Source organism: Cyanistes caeruleus, chromosome 5 (assembly GCF_971803275.1).
Source record: "Cyanistes caeruleus chromosome 5, bCyaCae1.hap1.1, whole genome shotgun sequence".
Lineage (NCBI taxonomy): Eukaryota > Metazoa > Chordata > Aves > Passeriformes > Paridae > Cyanistes > Cyanistes caeruleus.
This window is the reverse complement of record NC_141705.1, coordinates 60189848-60213167: the sequence shown is the minus strand read 5'-3', so window position 1 is coordinate 60213167 and position 23320 is coordinate 60189848. Positions and strand designations below refer to the sequence as shown.

Below are 23320 nucleotides of genomic sequence, written 5' to 3'. Positions count from 1 at the left end.
TATTTGCCTTTATGCCTGTTTATCATTAATGCATCTGAATAATGATCATTAATGCAAAGGAATAGTTCTTGCTGTGAATTAGTCCCCTGTAACAGAGTAAATAACTGCTACACTGGTGATGAGAAAGTTGATGTTGAAGACCTGTAGATTACTTGACATGGGTCCTGACTCCACTTAGTAGGGGAAGGTTCATGCTGCAGCACAGGAGGGACCCTTCAGGATGAGTTTCCCTGGAAAAACTCCCTGGGTTTTGCAGACAGCTCTTGTGCCCAAAGGTTAAGATATTCTGGATGTAAATCACTAACAGGTAGGGAGGAATGCTGGTCTCCAAGCAAATTGCCCAAAACTAAGTTGCTCGAGGTGAGTCACAATCAGATGATGATGATTTTGTCATCTCATTTGGACCCACTGTCTGCTGTGGCCTCCCAGCTTTAATGGGTCACTGGAAACAGGCTCTGACACATGCCTGAGGACAAGATGGGATTTTCTGTGCAAGAACTAGGGAACAGTTGTTGCTCCCAGCACTTCCCAGCAATGAGTAAGTGCCCCTGGAAATGAACGGGTGTCAGGAAACTCTGCCTTTCTCTGACCTCCCTGTGTGCCTTCTCCCTTAGTCACCAGCTGGGGCTGTGGGGGGTACTAAGTGTGTTTAAGGTGAGATGCTGTGATACACAAAGTCTAAGATATTCTTTCCCTTTCCCAGCAGAGGAGGATGTCACCACTCCCTGTTTCCACCCTGCACTCCCCCTCCCTGTAAGCTCTGTGTGCTTTCCCCCACATCCGTGTTGTCCTGCCTGCCATAACCAGTGTGGGGCTGGTTAACTAAAGGGGCTTTGTGGAGGTGTGCTTGAGGAAGGTAGGGAAGTTTTAGCTTCCTGTTTGCAGAGCCAGGAGTAGGTTTTTAACAGGAATTATGCTATACCTTTGCTATGGCTTACTCAGTGCTGTCTGGCTCTGGACCACTTAAAACAGAAAGCCAGACCGCAGAAAAGAGCAAAGCATCACTATGGTCACTGGAAAAACTAATCTGTGTCCTTTCTCCATATAGCTCAAACACTGCCCAGGCCTGGGTTTTCAGAGCTAGAGAAACCTCTCCCGAGTTGGGAGGTGGAGGTGTTTGTTGGGGTGTGAGCTTGTGTTTCTCTGCATGGGGATGTGGAGGGAAACTGCAGGCCATCCGTGTCATCTGGAGGAGTTTGCAGGGGAGAAAGTTTAATTCTCTCTGCACTGGCTGCTGGATCCACTTCCAGAGGGGGAAAATCAAAGGGCTGATGCCCCAGGGACTGAAGACTGTGGCCAGACACTGTCCTGGGTCATGCTGTTCTGGCACACCTGACAGGAGGGGAAGGTGCTAGTGGGTTTGGCACAGCAAGCTCTGCTGTGCCACACTTAATCCCTGAAAGTCCTGCTTGTTTAAAGGCATGAATGCAGTCTGATAGTTCATGGCTAACTAGAAAATGAGATTTAGTTAACAAGGTATGCATTAGAACACCAGTGAATTTAAATCACTTGATTTTTAATGACAGCAATAAAATACTTCAGCCCCATGGTAAAAAAGCCTCAGCAGCAGCTAGTGTTAGCCTTGGTTTCTCTCCATGGTTTCAAAGACCATACTATCAGGAACAAAGGAACAAGTACACAACTTCATGTCAGAGCCTAATCTAGGGCACTGTCAAGGGGAAAGGAAAGGGACTCCTTCCTAGGGATGCTGGGCTCAGGAGGCAGAGCTGTGCAGGGCTCTGGCATGGACTTGCTGTATCAGACTGTTTTCACAGTCAACAGCTACTCTGCTTCTCAGGGTTTGCAGAAGAATTCCAGTAGCCATGAGGACCACAGAAAAGGTTTTTAAAAGCTCAGAGATATAAGAAATGCAAGGGCACAGGTCAAAAGGGCATTTTCAAGGGCATATAAAACCCTGAAGCTGTAAACAACTCAGTATGGGACAGCTGACTGTGCACAGGTGATAGTTTAGAACACTTACTGTGATGTATTCTCCAGGAGATGAGATTCAGCTGGCAAAAAAGAGGTATTTAGCTTGTTTGCATTCCCTTTGATCCTCCACTTCTGCTAACCAATCCTTTGGTGTGACTTGTATCAGAAGGGCAATGGTGATATTGTTTCTTACTCTTTCTACACTTAGGATTTGTGTTTCCAGGGCCTGCTGCGTGGGCCACTGACCTGTCAGCATGCCAGTCACAAAGGGGAGGTTTTGTCAAGGTATGTGGCATGGCTTGCTCTGTTTGCCTCCCTTTCTTGCAGAAACCATACAGGAATTAGTTTCCAGTATAGTTTCTAGCAAAATTCTGATATAATTTAATTCAGTTCATATAAAAAAACTCTCTGATAGCTACTTTTTTAGTGTTCTTCTGATGCTGTTGGATATTCCATGTTTTGTGCCTGAAAAATAATTTTACTTGGGGTTGTTCTGTCTTGCAATGGCAAGCTGTTGCTAAAGGCCCCCCAGGAAGGCAAATCTTGTACTGGAGAGATGTTCTCCAGTGACTAGTGTGAGTTTCACCTTTTTTTTACAAGTAGTTAAAGGTCTTCAGGCTGGACTCTGCTCTCATTTCAGTGAGCAACAGAGAGCTTTAATACTCTTTGCTGCAGGGACTGACACACCTTGCTGATGTGACAGACAGAACATGATTAATAAATCATCAGTCTGGCACTGGAATGCTGCTGGAAAATTCCAGTTTAAGAGTTTTACACAGAATGGAAACAAATCAGTCTGTCACATCCCTAAAGTTGCTCAGAATTCATGTGCATTGCCTCATGTTTGAAACAAGAAGCAGAAATTTGGACCTCAGCTCCTTCTGAGAGTCAGGCTGATTCCTTGAAGCCTGCAGGTGTTTGGTCTGAGAGATGGGCACCTGCAAGAAACTACAAGCCAAGAGAGCCTGTGGATGGGGGTGCATGAGGCAAAATCCCTGCACATAATGCTTTGCTTAAACCAACTCCCATCAGTGACTGGCCTGACAAATTTTCTGTGCCTTTTCCTGCTTGTTTTTCCTTAAGTCTTTCTGTACCCCCTGACAGGCTCTGGGGGAGAACTTCTTGTGATTGTGAGCCTGTGGCACTCCCAGTGACCACTGTGAGTGTCAGATGAATGCTAAACCCAAGCTGTGCCTGGCTCCCTCACCCTCCTTTGCACCTGCTTGCCTGTGTTATCCGCTTGCCCAGACAAGGACCACCCAGGCCACCATGGCCCTGGGTTTTAGTGGATGAATCCTCTCACGGGTTTCATAAACAGAGCTGGAAGAATAATCTGGTTCTAAGAGCTTGATGGACGGGTCAGGAGTTTGGGACATCCTTTGGGCTGTAGCTGTGAATGTTATGTTGTGACATAGTAAGTCACCAGACTGAATGGGCCAAAACGTCATGAAACATCTGTGAGGGGACAATTTTTGGATTCCTGGTTTTTAGCAGGAATTTGATTCAAGATCTTCAGGTTTTGTGAAGTGGCCTTTGTGCAATTACCTGGGAATCAAAATATTTAGTCATCTTTCCAACTCCTCATCCTTATACCTTCCTGGCAGAATGGGGGTGACTTCTGGTAGATAACCAGCTATCTTCTGATATCAAGAAAATTAATTTTAAAAGTATATGATGTGTGTATATACCACTTGTGCTTAGTCATGCGTGCTCTTAAAGCCTTCTAACTCAGAATCACAGGATTGTTTGGATGGAAAGGGACATTAAAGACCATCTTGTTCCAACTCCCTGCCACAGGCAGGGACATATCTCACTAGACCAGGTTGCTCAGAACCCCATACAGTCTGGCCTTGAACAATTACAGGGATGGGGATTCCAAAGTTTCTCTGATTAACCTGCTCCAGTGTCTCACTACTTTTACTGTAGAGAATTTTTTCCTAATATCTAATCTAAACCTGCCCTCTGTCAGTTTAAAGCCATTTCCCTCTTGTCTTTTATGTACTCTAGTACTCCCAGCTCTCTTGCAGCCCCCTTTAGGTACTGGAAGGTGCTGTAAGGTTTCCCTGGAGTCAAGTTTTTTCCAGGCTGAACAAACCCATCTCTCTCAGCCTCTCTTCATAGGAGAGGAGCCCCAGTGCTCTGATCATCTTTGTGACCTCCTCTGGACTCTCTCCAACAATTCCATGTCCATCTCATATTAGGGATCCCAGGGCTGCATGGAACACTCCAGGTGGGGTCTCAGCAGAGTGGAGTGGAGGGGCCACTTGACCTCCTGGCCACACTGCCATGGATGCAGACTTGGCACTTGGCCTTGTAGAGCTTTATGAAGTTCCACATTTCAGGTGTGTCCAAGTCCCTCTGGATGGCATCCCTTCCCTCCAGTGTGCCTGTTGTACCACAGAGCCACCACCAATGGTGTCAGCAGTCTTGTTGACTCTGCACTCAATCCTCTTGTCCATGTGTGCCACAAAGGTGTTAAACAGTGCCTGTCCAAACTGACCCCTTAGGGACACCACTCATCACTGGTATCCAGGTGGGCAGTGAGCTGTTGATTGTAATTTTGCATGCTGCTGCCAAGGAGTCACTTCTTTATCCAGTGAGTGGTCTACCCATCAAAACCACACCTCTCCAGTTTAGAAACAAGGATGTTATGCAGGACATTGTCAAATGCTTTGAACAAACCCAGGTAGACAATGTCATTCAATGTCTTCCTTTACCCATCAACATTGTAATCCTGTTGTGGAAAGCTACTGAATCCATTAGGCATGATTTGCCCTCAGTGAAGCCATGTTTTCTGTCACCAATCCCCCTCCTTATTTTCCATGTGCTTTAGCATAGTTTTCAGGAGGATGTGCTCCAGGATCTCTCCAGCCCACTGAGGGGAACTGACTGGTCTGCACTTCCTCAGGGTGCAAAGTTATTGTCTGCTTTTCTCTGGTGATTTATTCAACCAGGCCACCTGTGCTGCAGTGTCCTGTCTTATGGATGGAGGACAGAGTATTCACTTGTATATTCCTGCAGTGAATGAAGAAGAGAGAAAGCAGTTGATGTATTTTTAGGTGTACTGGCTCAAAAAAATTTATAGTAATGAATGTAGAGTCGAGATCCAAACAAGTTCAGTAAGCAAATTCCTACTTCTACTAGTGAGGGTTTGTGCTGATGGAATGTAAGTTTTAATTTATGTTTAATGATTGACCTGGTGTGGAGAGCAGGGGAAAGTAAACCACTTGTTATTTCAGCCCCCTGCTTCCGTCTTGGATTATACGTTTTGCATGTGGGGACACGTTGCAGGGAATTGCCCATCTGGGTAAAGTGACCTCCAGCCAGGAGGTGACTCACCACTGCCTCCCCAGGCTGCAGCCATCCAGTCCCACTGTGCCACACTCCATTGCTCTCAACAGCTCCTGGGGCTCAGCCAGGAGTGCTTTGCCACCTGAAGAGCAAGTGCAAACACACAGTGAAAAATGAAGAGGATGCCATGTTTGGAAATGCTTTTGCAGAGAAAAGTCTGGCTCATTTCTTTGACTTTGAAAGGATATTCCACACCCTCACCTGAGCTGTGTGTGAGGGAGTATAAAGGATCATAGAACAGTTTGGGTTGGGAGGCATCTTGAAGGCCATCTAATTTCAATCCTCCTGCCATGGACAGGGACACATTCCACTGGATCAGGCTGCTCAGAACCCCATCCAACTTGCAGGAATGGGGCTTCCACAGTTTATCTGGTCAACCTGTGACAGTGCCTCACCACCCTCACAGCAATGAATTTCTCCCTAATAGCCAATTTAAATCTGCCCTCTCAGTTTAAAATCATGCCCCCTTGTCCTTTACTCTTGTACAGTTTGTCTCCAGATTTCTTGTAGGCCCCCTCAGGTATTAAAAGGCAGCAGGTTTGTGAGAACTGAGGCATTTTTATATAAGTTTTAACACAACTTGAAATCAGACCAGGGTTTGCCATGTCACACAGGATCACAAAGCATGTGCATGTTCCGGCATATGTTCAGCCTTCAGAAAATGGCATTTATAGATTGGGGGAAACAAGTTTCTTTGAGTGAGCTGACCCTCATTATAGGTTACACCAGCCCTTCCCAGACCACAGGCTTAAACAGGAAGGGAGAGAGACGTCTGCCCTGTCTTCAGTTTTACAAACCGAATTCGTCACAGTATTTTGCTGCACAAAACCATCACCCAAAATAACCCTATTCTCGTCTGTTGGTTTATATTTGCAATTATACTTCGCAACAGGAAGAAAACTATGTTAATTACATTTTACAGAAGAAACATTCCTTTTGTGCTTTCCTAGAGTGCCTGTGGGGAGATTACTATTTCGAAATTAAAACCCAAACAAATAAACCAATAGCTGTTTTCATTGGAGAGCCCAATTTCCGCCTTGCTGCTTATTAGAGTAGGGCCTGTGCCGATGAGATTTTCTGGAGCTGGAAAACCTGCACAAGAATTTCTCCTGCTGGACACAGGCCCTGCATGATGACAAGGTGTTCTTAGGAAGTTAGGAAAAGATTTGCAGAGGAAAGAGCAATGAGAGTGCATTGTATTGCATTGAGAAATATTGTCACTTTTAAAAATTTTTTAATACCCATGTGTTTCTACTCCATTTTGCATCAGTGGTTCAGCTACTTTAACATAATGCTGTCTTTCAGAGGTGATCCCTAGGAGAAGAAATATTATTTCCAGAAAGCCAGGAGGTGTGCATGCAGCCTAATGGAGGCTGGGGAAGCTCCTGTTTTCCTAGAAGTCACAGATAGGTTTGCTATAGAATGAAGCAGAATTCTTGGGCAGTAAAATCTGAGCCTGGAACAGGGTGAGAAACCAATGCTCTCGGGAGGGGTTCCCAACTGTGACCATAAGGATGCTGGCAAAACCTCACCAGCATTGAAATCAGGCTTATCTTTGTTAGAATATAACTTGTGAATACCAGGGGCTGGAATGGAACCGATGATTGTGAGCCAGGCTGCTGTGTCTAAACATGGCTGAATTGTGTAAATGTCTGGAATAACCTTCTCTGGCTGGAAAAAACCAGGGGGAAATCCAAAGTCCTGTGAATAATTTAATTCTTAGAGTTACAAGTGGGTGGCGTAGCTAGTGCTCAGCAATGTGATTGTATGGAAAGTAGTTTTAACACAAACAACCCCAGTGCAGGAGGAATAACTGCATTTGGACAAATGCAAGCTGATAAACTCAGTAGTATGTGAAATTTATCCTTCAGTCTGATGTGTGCAGGGGGTCAGAGTAAAAGATGGCCTATTTAAGCTTTCCACAGATTCTCATCCTCTGGTTTGTATCATCTGTACACTGTGGTAATTGACTCTTCTAGTCTGCCTGTACTAGCAGTTCAGGCCTGGGGGAGTTGGCTTTCTGGGAAAGATCTTCTGGGTACTGACCAGGACCCCTGGATAGCCTCTGCAGCTGTTCCAACATGGAGCAAGGGAAACCACAGGCTTACTTTTGCCCCCTTTAACTGCTAAGCAGGGAAGAAGTAGACAGGCTGATTTCTCAGCAGGCTTTATCATGGTGAAAGGGGAGCAGCCCTGCTGTCTCAAGCTTCAATTCACAGCATCTGTGTAGCCCATGTAATTAAAAGAGCCTCTCCCTTTCCCTGCCTCCCATGTGCAGTTTGTGCTCTTCACAGAAGTCTATGGGGAAGACTTCCTGCTGGAGAAAGATAATTAAAATCTACAGCAAATAAATGCAGCTACTTGGCTGCATTTGTTGTTGTCGTTGTTGTTTTCTCGTTTGCTCTCTATTTTCCTTGATATCCATGGTGATAAAGATGGGAAATCAAAGTGTTAAGAGAAATGCTAGTTCAGTTGGAATTCAGAGTGAGCTTTTAGTATGTCTTAGGCATCTATGGCTCATCTCATTTTTTAACAGTATTGAGCCAGCAGATGATTAACAAAATGAGCAAATTATTTTCACATCAAGATTTAGAGTGGCTGTCTTTTAAAAAAATGTATTTAATAGTCTACCCAGTAACTATTTGATCTGTAGGAGAAAGCTTGTGCCCAAAGCAGATTTGCAAGATCAGAGCCACAATTAATGTTATTTTTGCTGAAAATTATCAAAGTCACATGCTATAACATCAGTGTGGGAAGAGCAGGTATGGTAGACATGAAGCTAAATGAAAGGCTACTTTAAAAAAACCTTGCTATGGTAGTTTGCATTTCTTATTATTTTGATGCTACTGTTTTTTAATTATCATTGGAAAATCTACATTATTCCTATCTTCTTAAGGCCCTAGACAAGCCACTGAAGGTGCCTTGTAACTTGCCTGTGAAGCAGCAGTGTTACACCCCAGCAATGACACTGCTGGCACTGTCCAAAAGAGAATCATAGATAATATTCTTTGAACAACCCATCTTCTATCACCCGTGCTCTGAGACTTGGTCCTGCCTTTCCTCTTGTAAAAACCTATGTCCAATGGGACTGCAGCTGTGTCACACTGCTCTCTCTCTCTCAGGAGAGCAGCTACCTAGAAAATAGGTAGGATGAATGAATCTGCTGACCTGAAAGATTAGAAGGTATATATACAATTTGCCTGGAAGAAAGGAAAAGAGACCTCCATGATTGTCAATATTTGTTGAAATTAAGCCTTCCCCTTCCTGTCTTTATTTAAGTCTGAATCAGAAGACTAGGAATAATCTCACTGGGACTTGTGCTGTGATCTAGCCTCACCTTTGCTGTTGATTTTTTTAAGGGAGGGGTTTAGGGAGCCTGGAAAATGTAGCTGTGTAATATGACCTTACCTCCACTTTTAGGGTAGAGCATAGGTAGGATGTGTCAGGGATATGGCAAACTCCTGTGGGATGCAACTGCATCGGTGCCAATGAAGGTACAGGTGCCAGAGTTCCTATAGTGCTCTCTTCAGGGACTGGGTGCATAAAAAATGCTTTTCAGCCCTGCAGAGGGCTCACAACCTGCCCCTTAAGATCTGTGCTCTCCAGCCTGGCTCAGCCCACGTCACTGCCCTGTTGCTGCTCTGCTGCCTGAGGTGAGACCAACTGAGCTCCAACCAGCAGCTGAGCTTCCTCTTTTTGCCTAATCGATTGCTGAGATGAGATCTAGTCTGTGTCTCAGCAGTTATTTTGGGTACAGCAGATCAAGTTTCTCCATACAGAATGGATGTTGCTTCCCAAAATTGCCTGTCACATTTTCCATGAGTGAGGAGGAGTCATTTGACTTCTTTGTGATAAACAAGACTCAGTGAGCAAAATACCAGACTGGCAATGTTCTTCCTAATGCAAAGAGCTCTGATGCTACATGTGCTCCTCAAGAGTTGCCCTGTCAGCTCCCCCTTCTTAATGTTTGATTCAGATCCTGCTTCTTAACTCTGTTTCTTAGGCTTTCCTTTCCTCTAGTTAATGTATAGCTGCAGTTTGCATCCTGCTTTGTGTCCATATGCCAACCACAGTTTTCCATTTATTCTGCCAAATTTATAGCTATACACTCAACCAATAATCTGTCTAGGTAGCCAGTATGAATTATGTGCAAAATGTTATTTCCTAAATCTGGATGTGATTATCTCTCAACTGTGTATTTCCAAAAGAGCACCTCCCTTCTAAAGAGAGCTAGTAAGCAAGGAGGGAGAGGAGGGATTTGCCAAATGTGTTTGTGCTTCTATGCTTAATGAAAAGAAACCTTTTTACTTTTTCCCAGACACTTGTATCTGAACTATTCAGTCTATCAATTCATCCCATTTTCTTGAAAAACTATACATTTAAGGAAATATCCCCTTTGATTTGCTGATGGCAATACCTGTCAGGTATGACTTATTACTTCATGCTTCATTTAAAAACCCTTTCAAGTTTAAAAAAATTTCGTATGAAAAACAAGAGGAGAAATTGTTGGGTCTGAGTGATGTTCTCTATTGGCACATTTATTGCTTATTGTACAAGAGGTGGTGACCCCAATACTAATTAGAAGAAGTGTACTGACATGCAGATTTCCTGGCTTTCCAAGCCAGAGCCAAAACTATTCATTGCTGCAGTGGAGTAGATGGTTCTTGCAGAGCTCCTGCCTGGATAAGCTTTGTGGGGAAACAGCCTTATCACCTCCAGGCTTGAGCAAGCTGCAGGGAATCTCTCCATGATCCAGTTGAGACAGCAGAGGCCTTGACCCCAGCCTGCTGATTTTTGGTTCCCCCACAAAATCAAGTCTGCTTCTTGGCCAAACAACTTCCTCCCCAAGCCCAGTCCCCAGCTCTTTAATTTCCCTTCACCAGGCCCACAGATGGGTTTTTCTCCCACTCCACTGGCAGGGCCCCCACACCCCAGGGCACAGTGCCTGGAACATGTTTGCTTTCACACTGACTCACTTCTGCACCCATCCCACCTCAGACCACAGTGGCCCTGAACTGAGAGTTAAGAAAAGTGCCCACAGTAGAAGCTGAAGCCACGTGAAATCTGACAGGTTTATGATATGTAGCCAAGTCTGGGTCTGAGGTCAGGTTTATTGACAGGGTCACAGCATGCAAACAGCACATGCTTCCCCTGCTCCAGACCTTCTGCAGAAAAGATGACTTGTGTACAGATAACCACAGATATGCAGGACGGAATCCTGGGTTGCACAATGCCCGGCACTTCTCCAAATTATCTGTTTTGCACTGGCCTTTTCCAGGAGGCACTCAGAAAGTGTGTCTTGTGAAAGGTTTGTCTCTGGGATTGGTAGCAAACTTTTTTGAATTCTGCTTCTTGTGCTGCAATACTTGTGCAGCTGTGTGTGAAAACATGACATGAGCTCAACGTGGTAAATGTGGAATGCAAAAACAAGGCTGCTGTGTGATAAGGATTCTCAGGATGGTTAGGATGCTGTCATGCCCATCTCCGTTATGCACAGAGGCAGGATATGGAGGAGTTGGCCCATCATCTCCCTGTCTGCCTCTTCTCTGTCCTGCTGTGCTGTGATCCACTCTGTTTCTTGCAGCAAGGAGTGGTTCTCTGTGTTTTGCCAGCAGAGCTTCATGAAGATGCAACCAGAGGAGAGCAGTGTGCAGAAACCTTCCTGTTGTGCCCTGCCAAAAATCCCTGCACTGGGAGAACAGGCATCTTGTGACTTTCCAAGTTTCACAATGCAGGGTGAGAGGATGCTGTTCTTTCCATACCCATTCTGCATACTCAGATTTTTCCTTTAGTGTCCTTTCTCAGTAGGACAAGAAAATTTTGCAGTAGGATCGGAAACAGGGAAGGAACTGGGCAGGGGGGAGAGAGGGAAACAACTTGTCACAAAGTTTTTGCAATGCTTGTCTGAGAAGCAATCTTCTGTAAAGCTGTTTCCTACTATAAAATTCCCCTCAGTGCTCAGACTGCGACTGTGCTGAGCTAGAAATCTGATGGTTGCTGTCTTATGGGCATATATGGGATTTAAGCACACACACCTTGCATGCTTTCCTTCATCCTGGAACATTATCTCTGCAGCAATGTTCAGGCTTCATATTGAGCTCAGCTCCCACTGAGATGTGAAAGTCTCACCCTGCTGTTCTCAAAAAATTGATTTTTGAGGGTTACATACACTAAGAAATGGCACGGTTATGAAAACACGGTGTACACCATATATCCTTTCACTGGTTGTTCTTGTTTCTACGAGTACTTCAGACTATTATTATGTTCACTGTTTTCCAGTTGAAACAAATGCAATTCTTCCCCTGTCAATTCAGAGCTGAAGCACAGCCACAAATCCCACACTGAAAAGCTGGTGTTTTGTGTGGGAAATGGAAAAATAGAAACTTCCACAGGTGCTGAAGGGCTCAATCTGCAGCCTTGGAAAGAGCTTGGGTTAATGTAATGATGAAGGTACACAGACACTGGGTAGAGAAATTATAAACTTGTGTTCCTATAGTTATAAGTAAGAATATGCCTAGAGGAGGTAAGAAATTATATTAGGTAAAATTGTTTGAGGTTTAAGATGTAATAGTGTGGGTTATAGAGTAGGTAAGAGATCTAGAAACTGTAATAGAGGTGTGTATGAGTATGTGACCTGTCAGCTTGTTGGCTAAGAGACAGATGCAGTGCAGCAAAATTAAGTCTTTAATTAAGCCTAAGAAGGTGACAGGTTAATAAGTGAAAACAAGTTTTGTGTCAACTGTCTATTGGACCAAAATGTTCTATATTGCTGTGTGAAGAAGAAACCCATGACTACCTTGAGCTATGGCTGAGTTGTTGCTCCTCTAAATCTCACACCTTCAGACTGACATCTTATCTGGCTACTTGAGCAATAAATCATCTCAAAGCATGGTGGTCCCATGCCTCATTATTCATCTTGACAGTTTTGCTCTTCACACTGGTAACTTTGATGACCTGAAAATAACCTAATGTTTCTGTTCTGGTTTAATTTCTGCTGCTACATGGACTTCAGTACTAAAATACATGAATTTGAACTGGAAAAAAGAAAGATCTGGATCATATTTTCTAATTGGCTGTAAAAATCAAGGGAGGGGACATCTATGCTGTTGCAGGAGCATCCACTTGCCTCTCTGAAAGCTGGGATCTGACTGAGGCTGTCCAGCCTCCAGGATTTGTGCGACACGGCTGCGTGGCAGTTTCCCAAGGATTTATTTTTTTCTTCGCTTTCCAAAGCTGTTCCTAAAAAGCCATTTGAAAATGGAGCAGGTAGTGGCTAGTCCCAGAAGCCAGAAAGAAATAGCCAGAACAGCTCTTAAAAGCCAGAATCATGTACCCTCCCACATGTACAAATTCAAGCAAGCTGCTTCTGCTGTGCCACCAGCAGACAAGTGTTCTCTCCAGAACTAACAATTTTAATGCGGGAAGTGAAAATGGTGAAAGTTCCCTGCTTTCTGCCTTGCTTGTTCCTTATCTTTGAGACAGCAAGAAGCACAAATCCTACCAAGGCAGATTTCTCAGCTAGACTAAATGATTTACAGAAGGAATAACCACATAATGATAGGCATGAGACAAGTGCTAAATTTACTACAACTCTGTACAGGTTAATCTTGCATAAAATGAAGGCATTTAGTAATAGCTGTCACTTCTCATTCTGCTTCTGGATTACTGCAAAACATCCCTGTTTTTCCTTAGTCCTTAAAAAATCCGCCATATAGCTTTGGCAACATACTCAAAAACACCATCATCTCCCAGCACACTGGAAATATCAATTCTTTGCCAGAAACAGCTCCCTGGGGGTCACACAGAGACTCTGCTGGGAGACGAGTTTCAGGTTCTTGCAAAATATTTGCCTTGAGGTGCCACAGTAATAACTGACCTGTACAGGAATGTCTGTAACAAGCTGCAGGAAGGTTCTGTTTCTAATGGCTCCATCGGCATGACTGATAATTGCTGCTGAACTTGGTGAAACAGGTTGTTTACATGATATGTATTTTCCTGATGGTTTGATACACAGCAATATACCATTATGAAGATTGCAAGTATTGGGTTTGGCCAGACAGCAGCTCTAGAGGATCTTTGAGCATAATGTTGTTTTTCAGTTCTGTGTCTCTTGATGAATGGTTTGTAGGGAAAGTAGGTTTTTCAGGCTTAAAATCCAGGGTGTGGACAGGAGAGCAGGACACAGCACACCCAGTCCCACATCCAGTGGTGTGAGCCACTGGCTTCCCGCTGTCTCCATTTTTGCTCTGTCAGATGGAAGTAATCTTTTACTGATGGTCAGGACTGGTGTTTGGGATCAAATGTACTTGGCTACCTAAGGGCCTGGCTTTGGATCCCCTGGAGTCAACAGCAGTGGCCTTTTAAAGCCACCCTAGTAACTGAGTAAGTATCGGCTACCGTGTGATGCTCAAACCAACACTTCCAAGGAGCACCCACTTCCAGCTGGAGTCCTGTATCTGCATTCAAGGCCTTCAGCAAACTGCTTTCTAGCAGCACTGAGCTGCAGATACAATGGGAGATGGTAAATCTGTCTAAATCTGCATAAGATCTTGATGCTGAAATCCTAGTTGCTGAAGGCTTTATTGGTTGAAGTCTTTCCTGAGTAATCATATAACAATGGTCACATAGCTTTGAAACTAAAAGCTAGGATAGTCTTTGCTCAGGTGGATCCTAACAGTCAGAACTATTAATGATATGTTATCTACTCTGTTTTTATCCAATTCTTCTGCTGGGATATTAGAACACTCTCTTAAGTTCACTAAGTTGAACTTCCAGCTGTTGCTGATCTCAGCTCAAAAACAGAATCAGCTAAGTGTGTGTGATGATGTGATGGGCAGGTGCTGAGCTAACATGGGTATGCTACTCCTGATGTCTCTAAACATGCCCTAGAAGTGTCAGTAAGCACAGGATAACTGGTAACAGGAGCTGGTACAAATAGGTCTCTCTTGTCTGCTTGACTAAGGACATAGTAAGCATCAGCTGGGTGCCACAAATGAGAAGCAAAATAACCACCTTGAAATAGTTTTAAATATTCCACCTTCTGAGAGAGTTGTTTGTAATGTTTTCCTGTGTTTGAATGACACCTCATTGTCCTTTTAAAGGAACACCACACAGAAGAGTGTCTGAGAGTCCTCCAGCACATCCCAGCTGATGCAGAATCAGTCCAAAGCTATGGACATCTAAGAGAGGCCACAACAGATCTGTCACCCATCAGCAGGGCTGATGCACTGCTCCATAGCAGGGATGGAATTTTGTCCCATGATGTCCTTTGCTTCCCAATGCCGGCCATGACACTCCTCATGCTGGAGCTATATCTGCTTTTGTTTTCTTTTATTTTTAACTTGGAACGTATCTGGCGTCTGGTCCCTGAAAAGGGTTCTGAAATGGATTTGGTGCATGAGACAGCTGTAGCAAATGGCTTGTCCAAACCACCTAAGAAAGGAGCCAGAAGGAATACAAATGAATAGAAAAAGAGTGAGAATTCCTCATAATTCCTCATAAAGATGCACCAATCTTCTTTAATTAGACCACTGGCTCTTGTACACATTTACAAACAAGTTTCCAGATGCAGAATGCCTACTGAGACAACTAGTACTACTAATTTATTTTTTTTTTACCCAGGTCAGACAAATAAATGCAAAAGGCCATATCCTGCAACATCTTTGCAATTCCTGCTGCACCATGCATGCCCTGGAGAGCAAGTCTACAGCTTTGTGGAAACATTAACACCTTTCTGGTGAATTTTTTATGTTCAGATTTATTTCTTCCAGCACACATTAGATATTCCTACCCCCTGCAAAACAGGGCACAAAAGATTTCTTGGAAGTTGGGCTCTGGCTTTTCACAAAAGTAGAACAGACATGCACTCCTACACTATACCAAATACTGTGCATTCAACAGACCTGCTGGTTAATGATCTTGCCCATAAGTAATGTTTTAACCTTAGAATGGTTTTTGTTTGCTTCCAAAGCCACAAAGCCAAAGAGGAAGTGTAGGAGAATGTGGGCAGGACAGTGGCCAGGAGCCTCATGACCTCATCTTTTTCTGCCACATGAGGATTGGTGGCTGTGCATGGGACAGGGTTTAAATTCCCAGAGCTCGGAGATGTCAGATAGCAGGGGGCGAGTGGAGAAAGCCAGAGCTGCTGGGACCCAACTGGCTGGAGCTACTGCTGGGATCACTAAGAGTGCTCTTGTCGTGGTTGACTCCTTCAGCACCAGAAAAGGTAATTTATTTTTTTTTACCTGATGTGCCAATCCATCTGCAGCTTTAGCCTAGGAAACACTGAGCAGATCTTTGAAAACTGCTTCACTGGGCAGGGAAGTTTGATATTTCTCTGTGGAAAAATGTGTGCTTTTATAGGAGCAAGGTTACTTTAGCAATAACAGGTATTACACATAATCACAATTTTAAATTTGTGTGCTGTTAGATGTTGCGAGAAGGTTTCTGAAAACCCTGCCACTGAACCATGCACTAGAAGCTCAGAGCTGGTATTTGAACAGAGAAAGCTTTCTTCCTCTTCCCTGTGACCACTACCTGGCAGTGTCCTTGTTTCTCCTGGCAGGCTCATTGTTTGTGCTGCACAATCCTGAGTGGATAGGACAGTCACACTTCTCTGTAAAACTTGAAATTGCAATACTTCTATTAGAGTGTCATGTCTCAGGGCCAGCCTTACTAATGCATTTTAAATGTTACAAGCAGCTTTTTTTCCTGCAGTGACTTACCAAAGTTTTGAATGACTCTTGTTCATCAGTAAAGTGGTTTAAATTCTCAGGGATGTTCCTGATTCTGGGAACTGATCAGTAAACACTGAAATTCACTGTAGCTCTCCTAATTTCAGTAGGAATCATTTCTTTATTAAATTGCTAAAGCTGCAATGTGAACAGCTATGGGAGCAGATATTTCACTTAATCACTTGTTTGGAAATACAGGATATTTTGATCAAACTTTTGGAAGTGAAAATGCAGGTCAATCAATACAAGCAGTTTATGTTCATATAAACTGACTTTACTCAGCAACTCAGTAACCCTAAAAACTAGTTTTAAAACAGCTGATGAGAATACAAATTGTTTGCCTTAACCTGCCTCTTTTTTTAAACAACTGTGTTAAATGAATGAAGATAAACCAAAGCTGGTATTTATAAGTCTTTCACAGGGCTTTTCCTTTGACCATGCAAGTCAGTAAGACAACAGGAGTCAGTTCATCTTTTCAGTGTGGTTTTTCTCACCACTGCTCAGCTCTTCACAGCATTCAGCTTCAAAACTCTTGTAGCTTTTTGAGCTGCTAAGTCATTATGAGGTGGGTGGGAGGTGGAGGATAGAAGAAATAGAATTAGCATGGGCAAATGGAATCCATAGCAGGGACCTGGTCTTGGCACAGTGAAGCCCACCAGGATAAAGGAAAAGCCCATAGAATTTTTTTGGTATTTTACTTTATTGACTTACTGTTCCAAAATATTTTCTAGGTAAAATATCACCATGAAGGAGGCAATTCTGTGTTTATGCCTTATCAGCATCACCGCTGCATGGCCAGTGAGTAAATCACAAACACCATCCCCAGCACTTGCATCATTTCCTTTGCACATCAGCGAGAAATACTGATAAATGTTTTTTCTCTTTTCTCCCTTCAAGGTGATTCAATCCAAGCAGCATGCCATTTCTGCCAGCTCTGAAGAAAAATATGTAAGCTCATTTTGTCTTTCTGTTAATTTTCTTCAATAAGTACTTTTGTTGTTTTTGTTTGTTTGTTTGTTTGTTTTCCTTCAAAAGACATTTTCTGGTACTTGTTCTATGATTGTCGATGCTTGCTGAACATGTCCTCACCTGGCTGTTTTGAGCCAGTTTCAAAGCAGGGAGCCACTGATATCCACAGACTTTTTCCCGTGTCATGTGTCCTGGTTGTGGACTTTCATTAGTTCTATCTCTGGACCAGCACTGAAAATCTTTTTTTCATAATGAAAAATGTGTCATTAAAAATGTATAGTTAAAAAGAGAAAGGGACAGCAGTATGGCAAAATTACTATAACCCATATTCGTTAGTGTGGATCAGATGACAATATTTGGTTTTGGAGGAGCACCTTAATCCAATATCCTTTTTTTTTTTGAGTGATGTAAGCAAACTGCATTTAGCCTTGTGTATAGCTCTTTAACTTATTCCCCACTGCCAGCTGTTACCCTTATAAAATCAATTCTTGGCTCTGAGAATCAGCTATTGCATTTAGTTTAGAATCTTTGTGATGTGGGAGATAAATCACCCTCCAGAAAGGGCCTAAGAATTAGCAATGATTGTTAGGTACAACTCCAAATTCCACTCAATAAAAACAAGCTGGAGAAACTGATCTGAACTGGCCCAGGCTCTGCCAGTGAGAGAGGCACCTCTATCTTTCGGGTACCATGTTCACCTGGGATCATGGCTTGTTCTGAGTCCTCTTCCTGCTGCAATGAACTGCTGATGACACATCCCATACAGAAGGCTATGTACTGCAGATGCCACATCTGCCTGAAAACACAGGTTGGGCTGCAGCAGCTTTGCCTGCTCCTTTAAGGATTAACCCCTCCCTTTTATTTTCTCTTGAAGGACTCCAGGGGCCATCACTTGCACAGGTATCACAACGACCGTGAGAATTCTCAGTCTCAGGAGAGTCAGCAGCACCCACAGAGTGACCTGGCATCATCTCAGCAGGTACCAGCACCTAACTGTAAGAGAAAGCAGGCCACCTTTCCATGCCAAGATTTACAAGTTATGATTAAGTGCTTAAAGAATAGTCAGCATGCTGACCAGTTCTACTGTATGGGCCTTTGTGTACTAACACCGAGTTTTGTGTTGTTTTCAGACCCTTTACTCTTCAGAAGAAAGTGTGGATATCCCAGAACAACTGGTATGTGTTTTGAAGGACAACATGTCAGTTGAGCCCTGAGCAGGGCAGCCAATGTGTAGCAACTCTCATTTTCCTCACTCAGATGTGGTTCTTGCAGTAAAATCTCTCCTGAAACATAACAAAACTCCAGGCAGTGTGAGGTGGAGTCAGTGCAATGCTGGCACGTAGCTCCTCAGCACTGCCTAAGCCCTGGGTAAATGGGACAGATATCAGTCTGTACCTCCCACATCTGTGTTCATTTGCCTGATGCGTAATAAATGTTTTCCAGCACTTTCCTGATGTGTCAAGCAAGAGCCATGAAGATGTGGATGATGATGATGATGATGATGATGACAATGATTCCAATGACACGGATGAATCTGAAGAGGTTGTCACGAGTTTTCCCACAGACATTCCAGTGACTGAACCATTCCCCACTTTCCCTTTCACCCAGGGAGATAATGCTGGCAGAGGTGACAGTGTGGCCTACAGGATGAAGGCAAAAGCCACACTGTTGAAGTCTATCAAGCTCCACAAAGCTGCCAAAAAGGTAAATAGCACTGAGCAGTGATGCCCATGTTCTTGGAAACAGGGAGTGAACTTGAAAATGGACATGGCATTTTATGGGAGGTGGTTTTGAAAACTGGTATGGGGAAAGTAGGCATAAGTGAAGGAATGCATTTCCTTTCTCTGGATACTGCAGATCAGGGGTGTCTCGATGGCTGCCAATGCACCGGGGCTGCTGCTGCTGCAAGCTGTGCAAAACTGCAGTTTGCACTGTCACAATATGCTTGCACGCATGAAATCTGAGGCCAGGAACAAATGAGAGTGTCTCATAATGTGAAAGATTCCTAGAACTCCATAAAACACCAGAGTATCCCCAGGCAGAGGTTCATCATGCAGGCTTTGAGCAGCCTGCGTTAGTGCAGCACTTGACGGGGCAGTTCCTCAGGAGTGACAATTGCTCTTATTCCGATCTCTACCACAGCTCATCTACGATGCCGCTGAGGAAGATGAGAGCTACATGGACGCAGACAGCCAGCGCTCTGTCTCCCGGGAGGATTCTGCTTCTCGCAGCTCCCTGAGGAAGCAAGCCAGCAGCGTATGGTCTGACCAGAGCCACGGGAGGGACAGCAGCGAGCAGGACAGCGACCCGCGTCACCGCAGCTTGGAAAACGACAGCTGGCACAAATCCGCCAGCCACGAGGCAGAAGGCGACAGTAGCAAGTCTGGTGTCAGAGGGGACAGCCTCTGGAGCATGGAAACCAAGGAGAGAGGGGACAGCCACCCGAGTGTGGAAAGCAGGGAGAGTCGGGACCGCGTGTCAGCTGAGCTCTCCGACGCTACCAGCAATCAAACTCTGGAAAGTGCCGAGGATTCTCAAGATCGTCACAGCATCGAAAGTAACGAAGTCACCCTTTAAAGGGAGACAAAAAAATTCCCCTTCTTTTTCAATCCTTACCTAAGGGAAGCGGGGAGTAGCTTCATTTCGGGGAACTGTTTGTTAATGTAGTTCGCGTGGTGAATTTTGGGGCTCGGGGCGGTCCGTGGCCCCTGGGGCTGTGCCGGCGGAGGCTGTGGGACGCGGCGGGAGAGCCCCTCGGTGTCTGCGCTGCCGGGCGATGCTTTGCTGTACCGGGACTTCAATAAAACCTCAACCCTCTGTACCAGCGTTATTGTTCACTGGGGCTTGGACAGGGCGGGGGGAGCTTTGATACTTCTTCAAATGGTGTGAAATCGCCGTTCCCCGCAAAGTTAACCCGTGCAATCTCTTCGCGAGGCTTCCTCGCACTTTCGGCGAGGATGAGCGGGGCTCCAAACACCCAGCGCCGGCCCCTGCACCGCTACCGCAGGGGCGGTCCGGGCTTGCCTTCGAGAGGGGAGGGAGGCGTCGGAGGAGGAGAAGGAGGGCGGGAAGGAGGTCCTGGCCACCGCTCTCGCCGGGCGCCAGAGCGACTACAGCTCCCTCCGTTCCCGGGCTCTCCAGCGGAGGGCGGGAAGGGGCGGCGGCGGCGGCGGGGCCGATGGCGGGCGGCGGCGGCGGCCGGCGCGGGCGGGAGCAGCTGGAGCTGGAGCGGCTGGGCCAGGCGGCGCGGCCCGGCTCCTGCCCGCCGTCGCCGCCGCTCTCCGCCTGCTCGCGGCAGGCCTGGAGCCGGGACAACCCGGGCTTCGAGCCTGAGGAGGACGCGGCGGCGGCGCCGGCGGGGCCGGTGCTGGAGATGGACGTGGAGTGGGGCAGCCGAGCCGCGTCGTCGCCGGGCAGCGGCGCGGGGGGCCCGGCGGGCGGTGGGCGGCGGGCGCGGCGGGGCCCGGCCGGGCGCGGAGGGGCCGAGGGGCCGGGCCGCCTCCCGGGGCCGCCGGACGGAGCCGCGCCCCGCAGAGCAGCCTGGGCCAAGCGCCTGGCGCGGAGACTGCGAGGTGAGAGAGCCCCGGCCACGCACCCCACACCCTGACCAGCCTCCCCAGGGGCGAGTGCCGCTTCCTGCTCGCTGTAGAGTTGTTTGTAGCCTCTCCTCCGTAGGTGCCTGTGGTCCTCATTTTCCTCTGCCCGTGTCCTTTTCCGTCCGTCCTTGCCTGTGTCTCTGTGTCCGCATCTCTTCGTGCACATCCATCTTCCAGTCCCCGTCCCGTTTATGTCCCCCAGCACACAGAGATTTCACCCACAACTCGCTCCTTCTTTCCCCCACCTCTCTGCCTCCCAGGTGGTACTTCGGGCTGCTTTCCGTGTGAGACACTTCCGTGTAGGGGGGGTTTGGGGCGGACATTAGGAGGAATTTCTGCACAGAAAAGGTGACAATGGAATGAGACTGCCCAGGGAGGAGGTGGAGTCACCATCTCTGGAGATGTTTAAGGAAAGACTGGATGTGGTACTTGCCACCATGGTCAAGTTGACATGGTGATTTTGGGTCATAGGTTGGACGTGATGATCTCTAGAGGTCTTTTTTTCCAACCGTGGCTTTCTGCCCCAGCACCAGGTCTTTGGAGAGTTGGAGGAGAATGCTTATGCTTCTCTCTTTCTCAGCATCCCCCATTCTATAGAAGAGGTGGTTAGGATGGCATGGGATACTTAGAGTGGATTGCTGGGAGGGTGTTTGAATAACTTTTTCTTTTCTGCAGTATTGTGCAGTGTCTAAGTGCTGCCCTTGACAGTCAAGAGCTGCTGCCTGTTGTCACACAGCTGGTGACCGGGGGCAGAGTTGGAAGCGAAACTGGGCACACATCAAGTGAGCATTTGGGTGTCGTTCAGAACTCCCTGCATTAACTCCCTATTGAGCTAGCCTTGTATTGTTGGGTTGATTTGACAACAGCAGAGAGAATGCTGAACGGGTAGTCCTTTGGATTTAAGGTTGTGGGAGCACATTGAAAAACCCTCCTTTTCAGAGAAGTTCAAAATGTGACCTTCAAACTGACAGGATTTTAAACAGAGCATTGGTTTAAGTGTCAGGCAAAACCTTTATAGTTACAAAGCTGTAGAAAAAGGAAATCATATTTAGAAAATACAGATTTCTTCTCCTGAAATGTGGATTTTCCATAGTGGTAAATTGTACTGTTACTGGCTGCCATGGCATCAGTGGAACTATCAAAACAAACTTAACTCTAAGCAAGGATTTGTACCTTCTCTGATTTTCAAGTGCCTTCAGAGACTGTTTACTGTAATGATTTCTCTGTGTTCGGCTGTATTGCACCAAAATAAATCCTTCTTGAACACCTGCAGTATCTTAGTGCTATGCAAGTCAGACTGCAGAGATTATGGAATAGAGCATGCTTTCTTTTTAGCAGATTTTATTTGGACCATGTTCAATGACCCAAGTCACTTCATAACAAGAAACTAGAATAACCAGGAAAAAACTACCAGCAATAATTGCGTTGTGCGTGGATTGGCACTGCTCTGTTTGGAGTCTCCAGTGGTGTGTTTGCTTTAGTCTGTTGCTGAGATATGTAATTGCCTAGGAAAAGAGCTGCTTCACATGGAGCAAGTTAAGTCCTTCTATAAAATATTTTATGTAAATTCAGATGCCCCCTTCATCTTAGTTGTTGCCAAGAAGGAACCTCCTGTGTATGTTTTTAACTGTGGCGAAAAGCAGCAGTGTTTGTATATGAGTATGAGAGTGACGTAGTGGTGACCTGGCACATGTCGCTCCTGTTCCATCTCTGCTGTGATTTGTGCAGTAGTACTCAAAACAGTTTCTGTTGATTCCTGACCTCCTTCTATAGGCAAGTGTAGCTGAAGTTACTGTAGTCGACAGATCCTTTTCTGGCTCTTTGATGAGAATATTGTCATAAATTCCTGGGCACAATAAATGTGGATGAGACTGAGATGCTGTGGAGGTGCTGCAGGGCACTGTACTTGCTGTGGAATAGGTAACACCTCCTCTGGAGAATGTGATCCCTGTGCTGCACAGTTTAAAGGGCTGATTGCAAGGCTGATATCATTATAGGGCACTTAAAGGATAACTGAGTGTTTACTATTGGAAAGAATACTCCACAGTTCTTTTGACATTCCATGGATATCCATGAGGATCTATGAAGACTGGAAAATGGTGCATTCAGAGTTATTTCAAGGACTACTGGAAGGCTGGCATAGATTTATTTAATGAAATTCCATCTCAGTAGACAGAATTCAACAAGAGGGAATAATCCTTTGGATATCACAAATGATAGTGTCACCATGGCAAAAAAGGTGCCTCTCAGTATTGAAGGATGTTCAATGACAGCTTGTACTTTACTTGCTGTGAGTTATGAAAGAAAAATGCAGAGTGCATTTAAAATATTGGGATTTAGTAAATGCAACTGTTGGGTAAACTGTAACAAGTTACTAAGTAAATAGAAAATCAGCTATTTCAGACTATCAGTATTTTAGGTTCTTTATGTGGATTCTGTTCAGATTCTAACATGAGTGTCTCTGAAGTGCCTTTAGTTCCCCAAGTTTTACAGATCTCTTCAGTAAATATCCCAGATGCTGAAAGGAGAAGAGGGGCTGACTATTCTACTCTGTTAAAGAGGAAGTTACCAGAAGTTTTGATGGGTAAAAGCAAGGTGTGTTTCCACAGCCAGCCTGGAAAGGTAATCCTGCCCTGTAGAGCTGTACTTGGTCGCCCAGTGCTGCCATGTCCTCATGTGTGTCATCGCTGATTTGTGCTAGGCATTTCTTGGAAGGTTTTCTTAGTTATTGTTAAATGA

The 23320-nt window shown here is 45.3% G+C and overlaps 2 protein-coding genes across 4 annotated transcripts in view; both read left to right on the top strand.

Annotated features, from left to right (window-relative positions):
* Positions 1-1909: 1909 nt before the first annotated feature.
* Positions 1910-19806, top strand: SPP1 (secreted phosphoprotein 1). 2 transcript variants are annotated; one of them, XM_023926348.2, is made up of 9 exons: positions 1910-2026; positions 2141-2217; positions 14905-15508; positions 16748-16814; positions 16914-16964; positions 17860-17964; positions 18116-18160; positions 18429-18689; positions 19128-19806. In XM_023926348.2, exons 4-9 carry the CDS (start codon positions 16761-16763, stop codon positions 19560-19562), a joined length of 951 nt encoding a protein of 316 aa, XP_023782116.2. In that variant the 5' UTR covers positions 1910-2026; positions 2141-2217; positions 14905-15508; positions 16748-16760; the 3' UTR covers positions 19563-19806. The 2 variants fall into 2 exon arrangements, with proteins under 2 accessions (XP_023782116.2, XP_023782117.1); XM_023926349.2 differs by lacking the exon at positions 1910-2026 and having other exon boundaries at positions 2053-2217; positions 18594-18689.
* Positions 19807-20148: 342 nt separating this feature from the next.
* The window catches only part of PKD2 (polycystin 2, transient receptor potential cation channel), a 28487-nt gene continuing 25315 nt past the window's right edge, over positions 20149-23320 (top strand). For both annotated transcript variants that reach the window (XM_086889648.1, XM_086889647.1), the window contains exon 1: positions 20149-20557. In XM_086889648.1, coding sequence (XP_086745774.1) covers positions 20164-20557 — 394 coding nt within the window. In that variant the 5' untranslated portion in view covers positions 20149-20163. The remainder of the gene's footprint in view (positions 20558-23320) is intronic.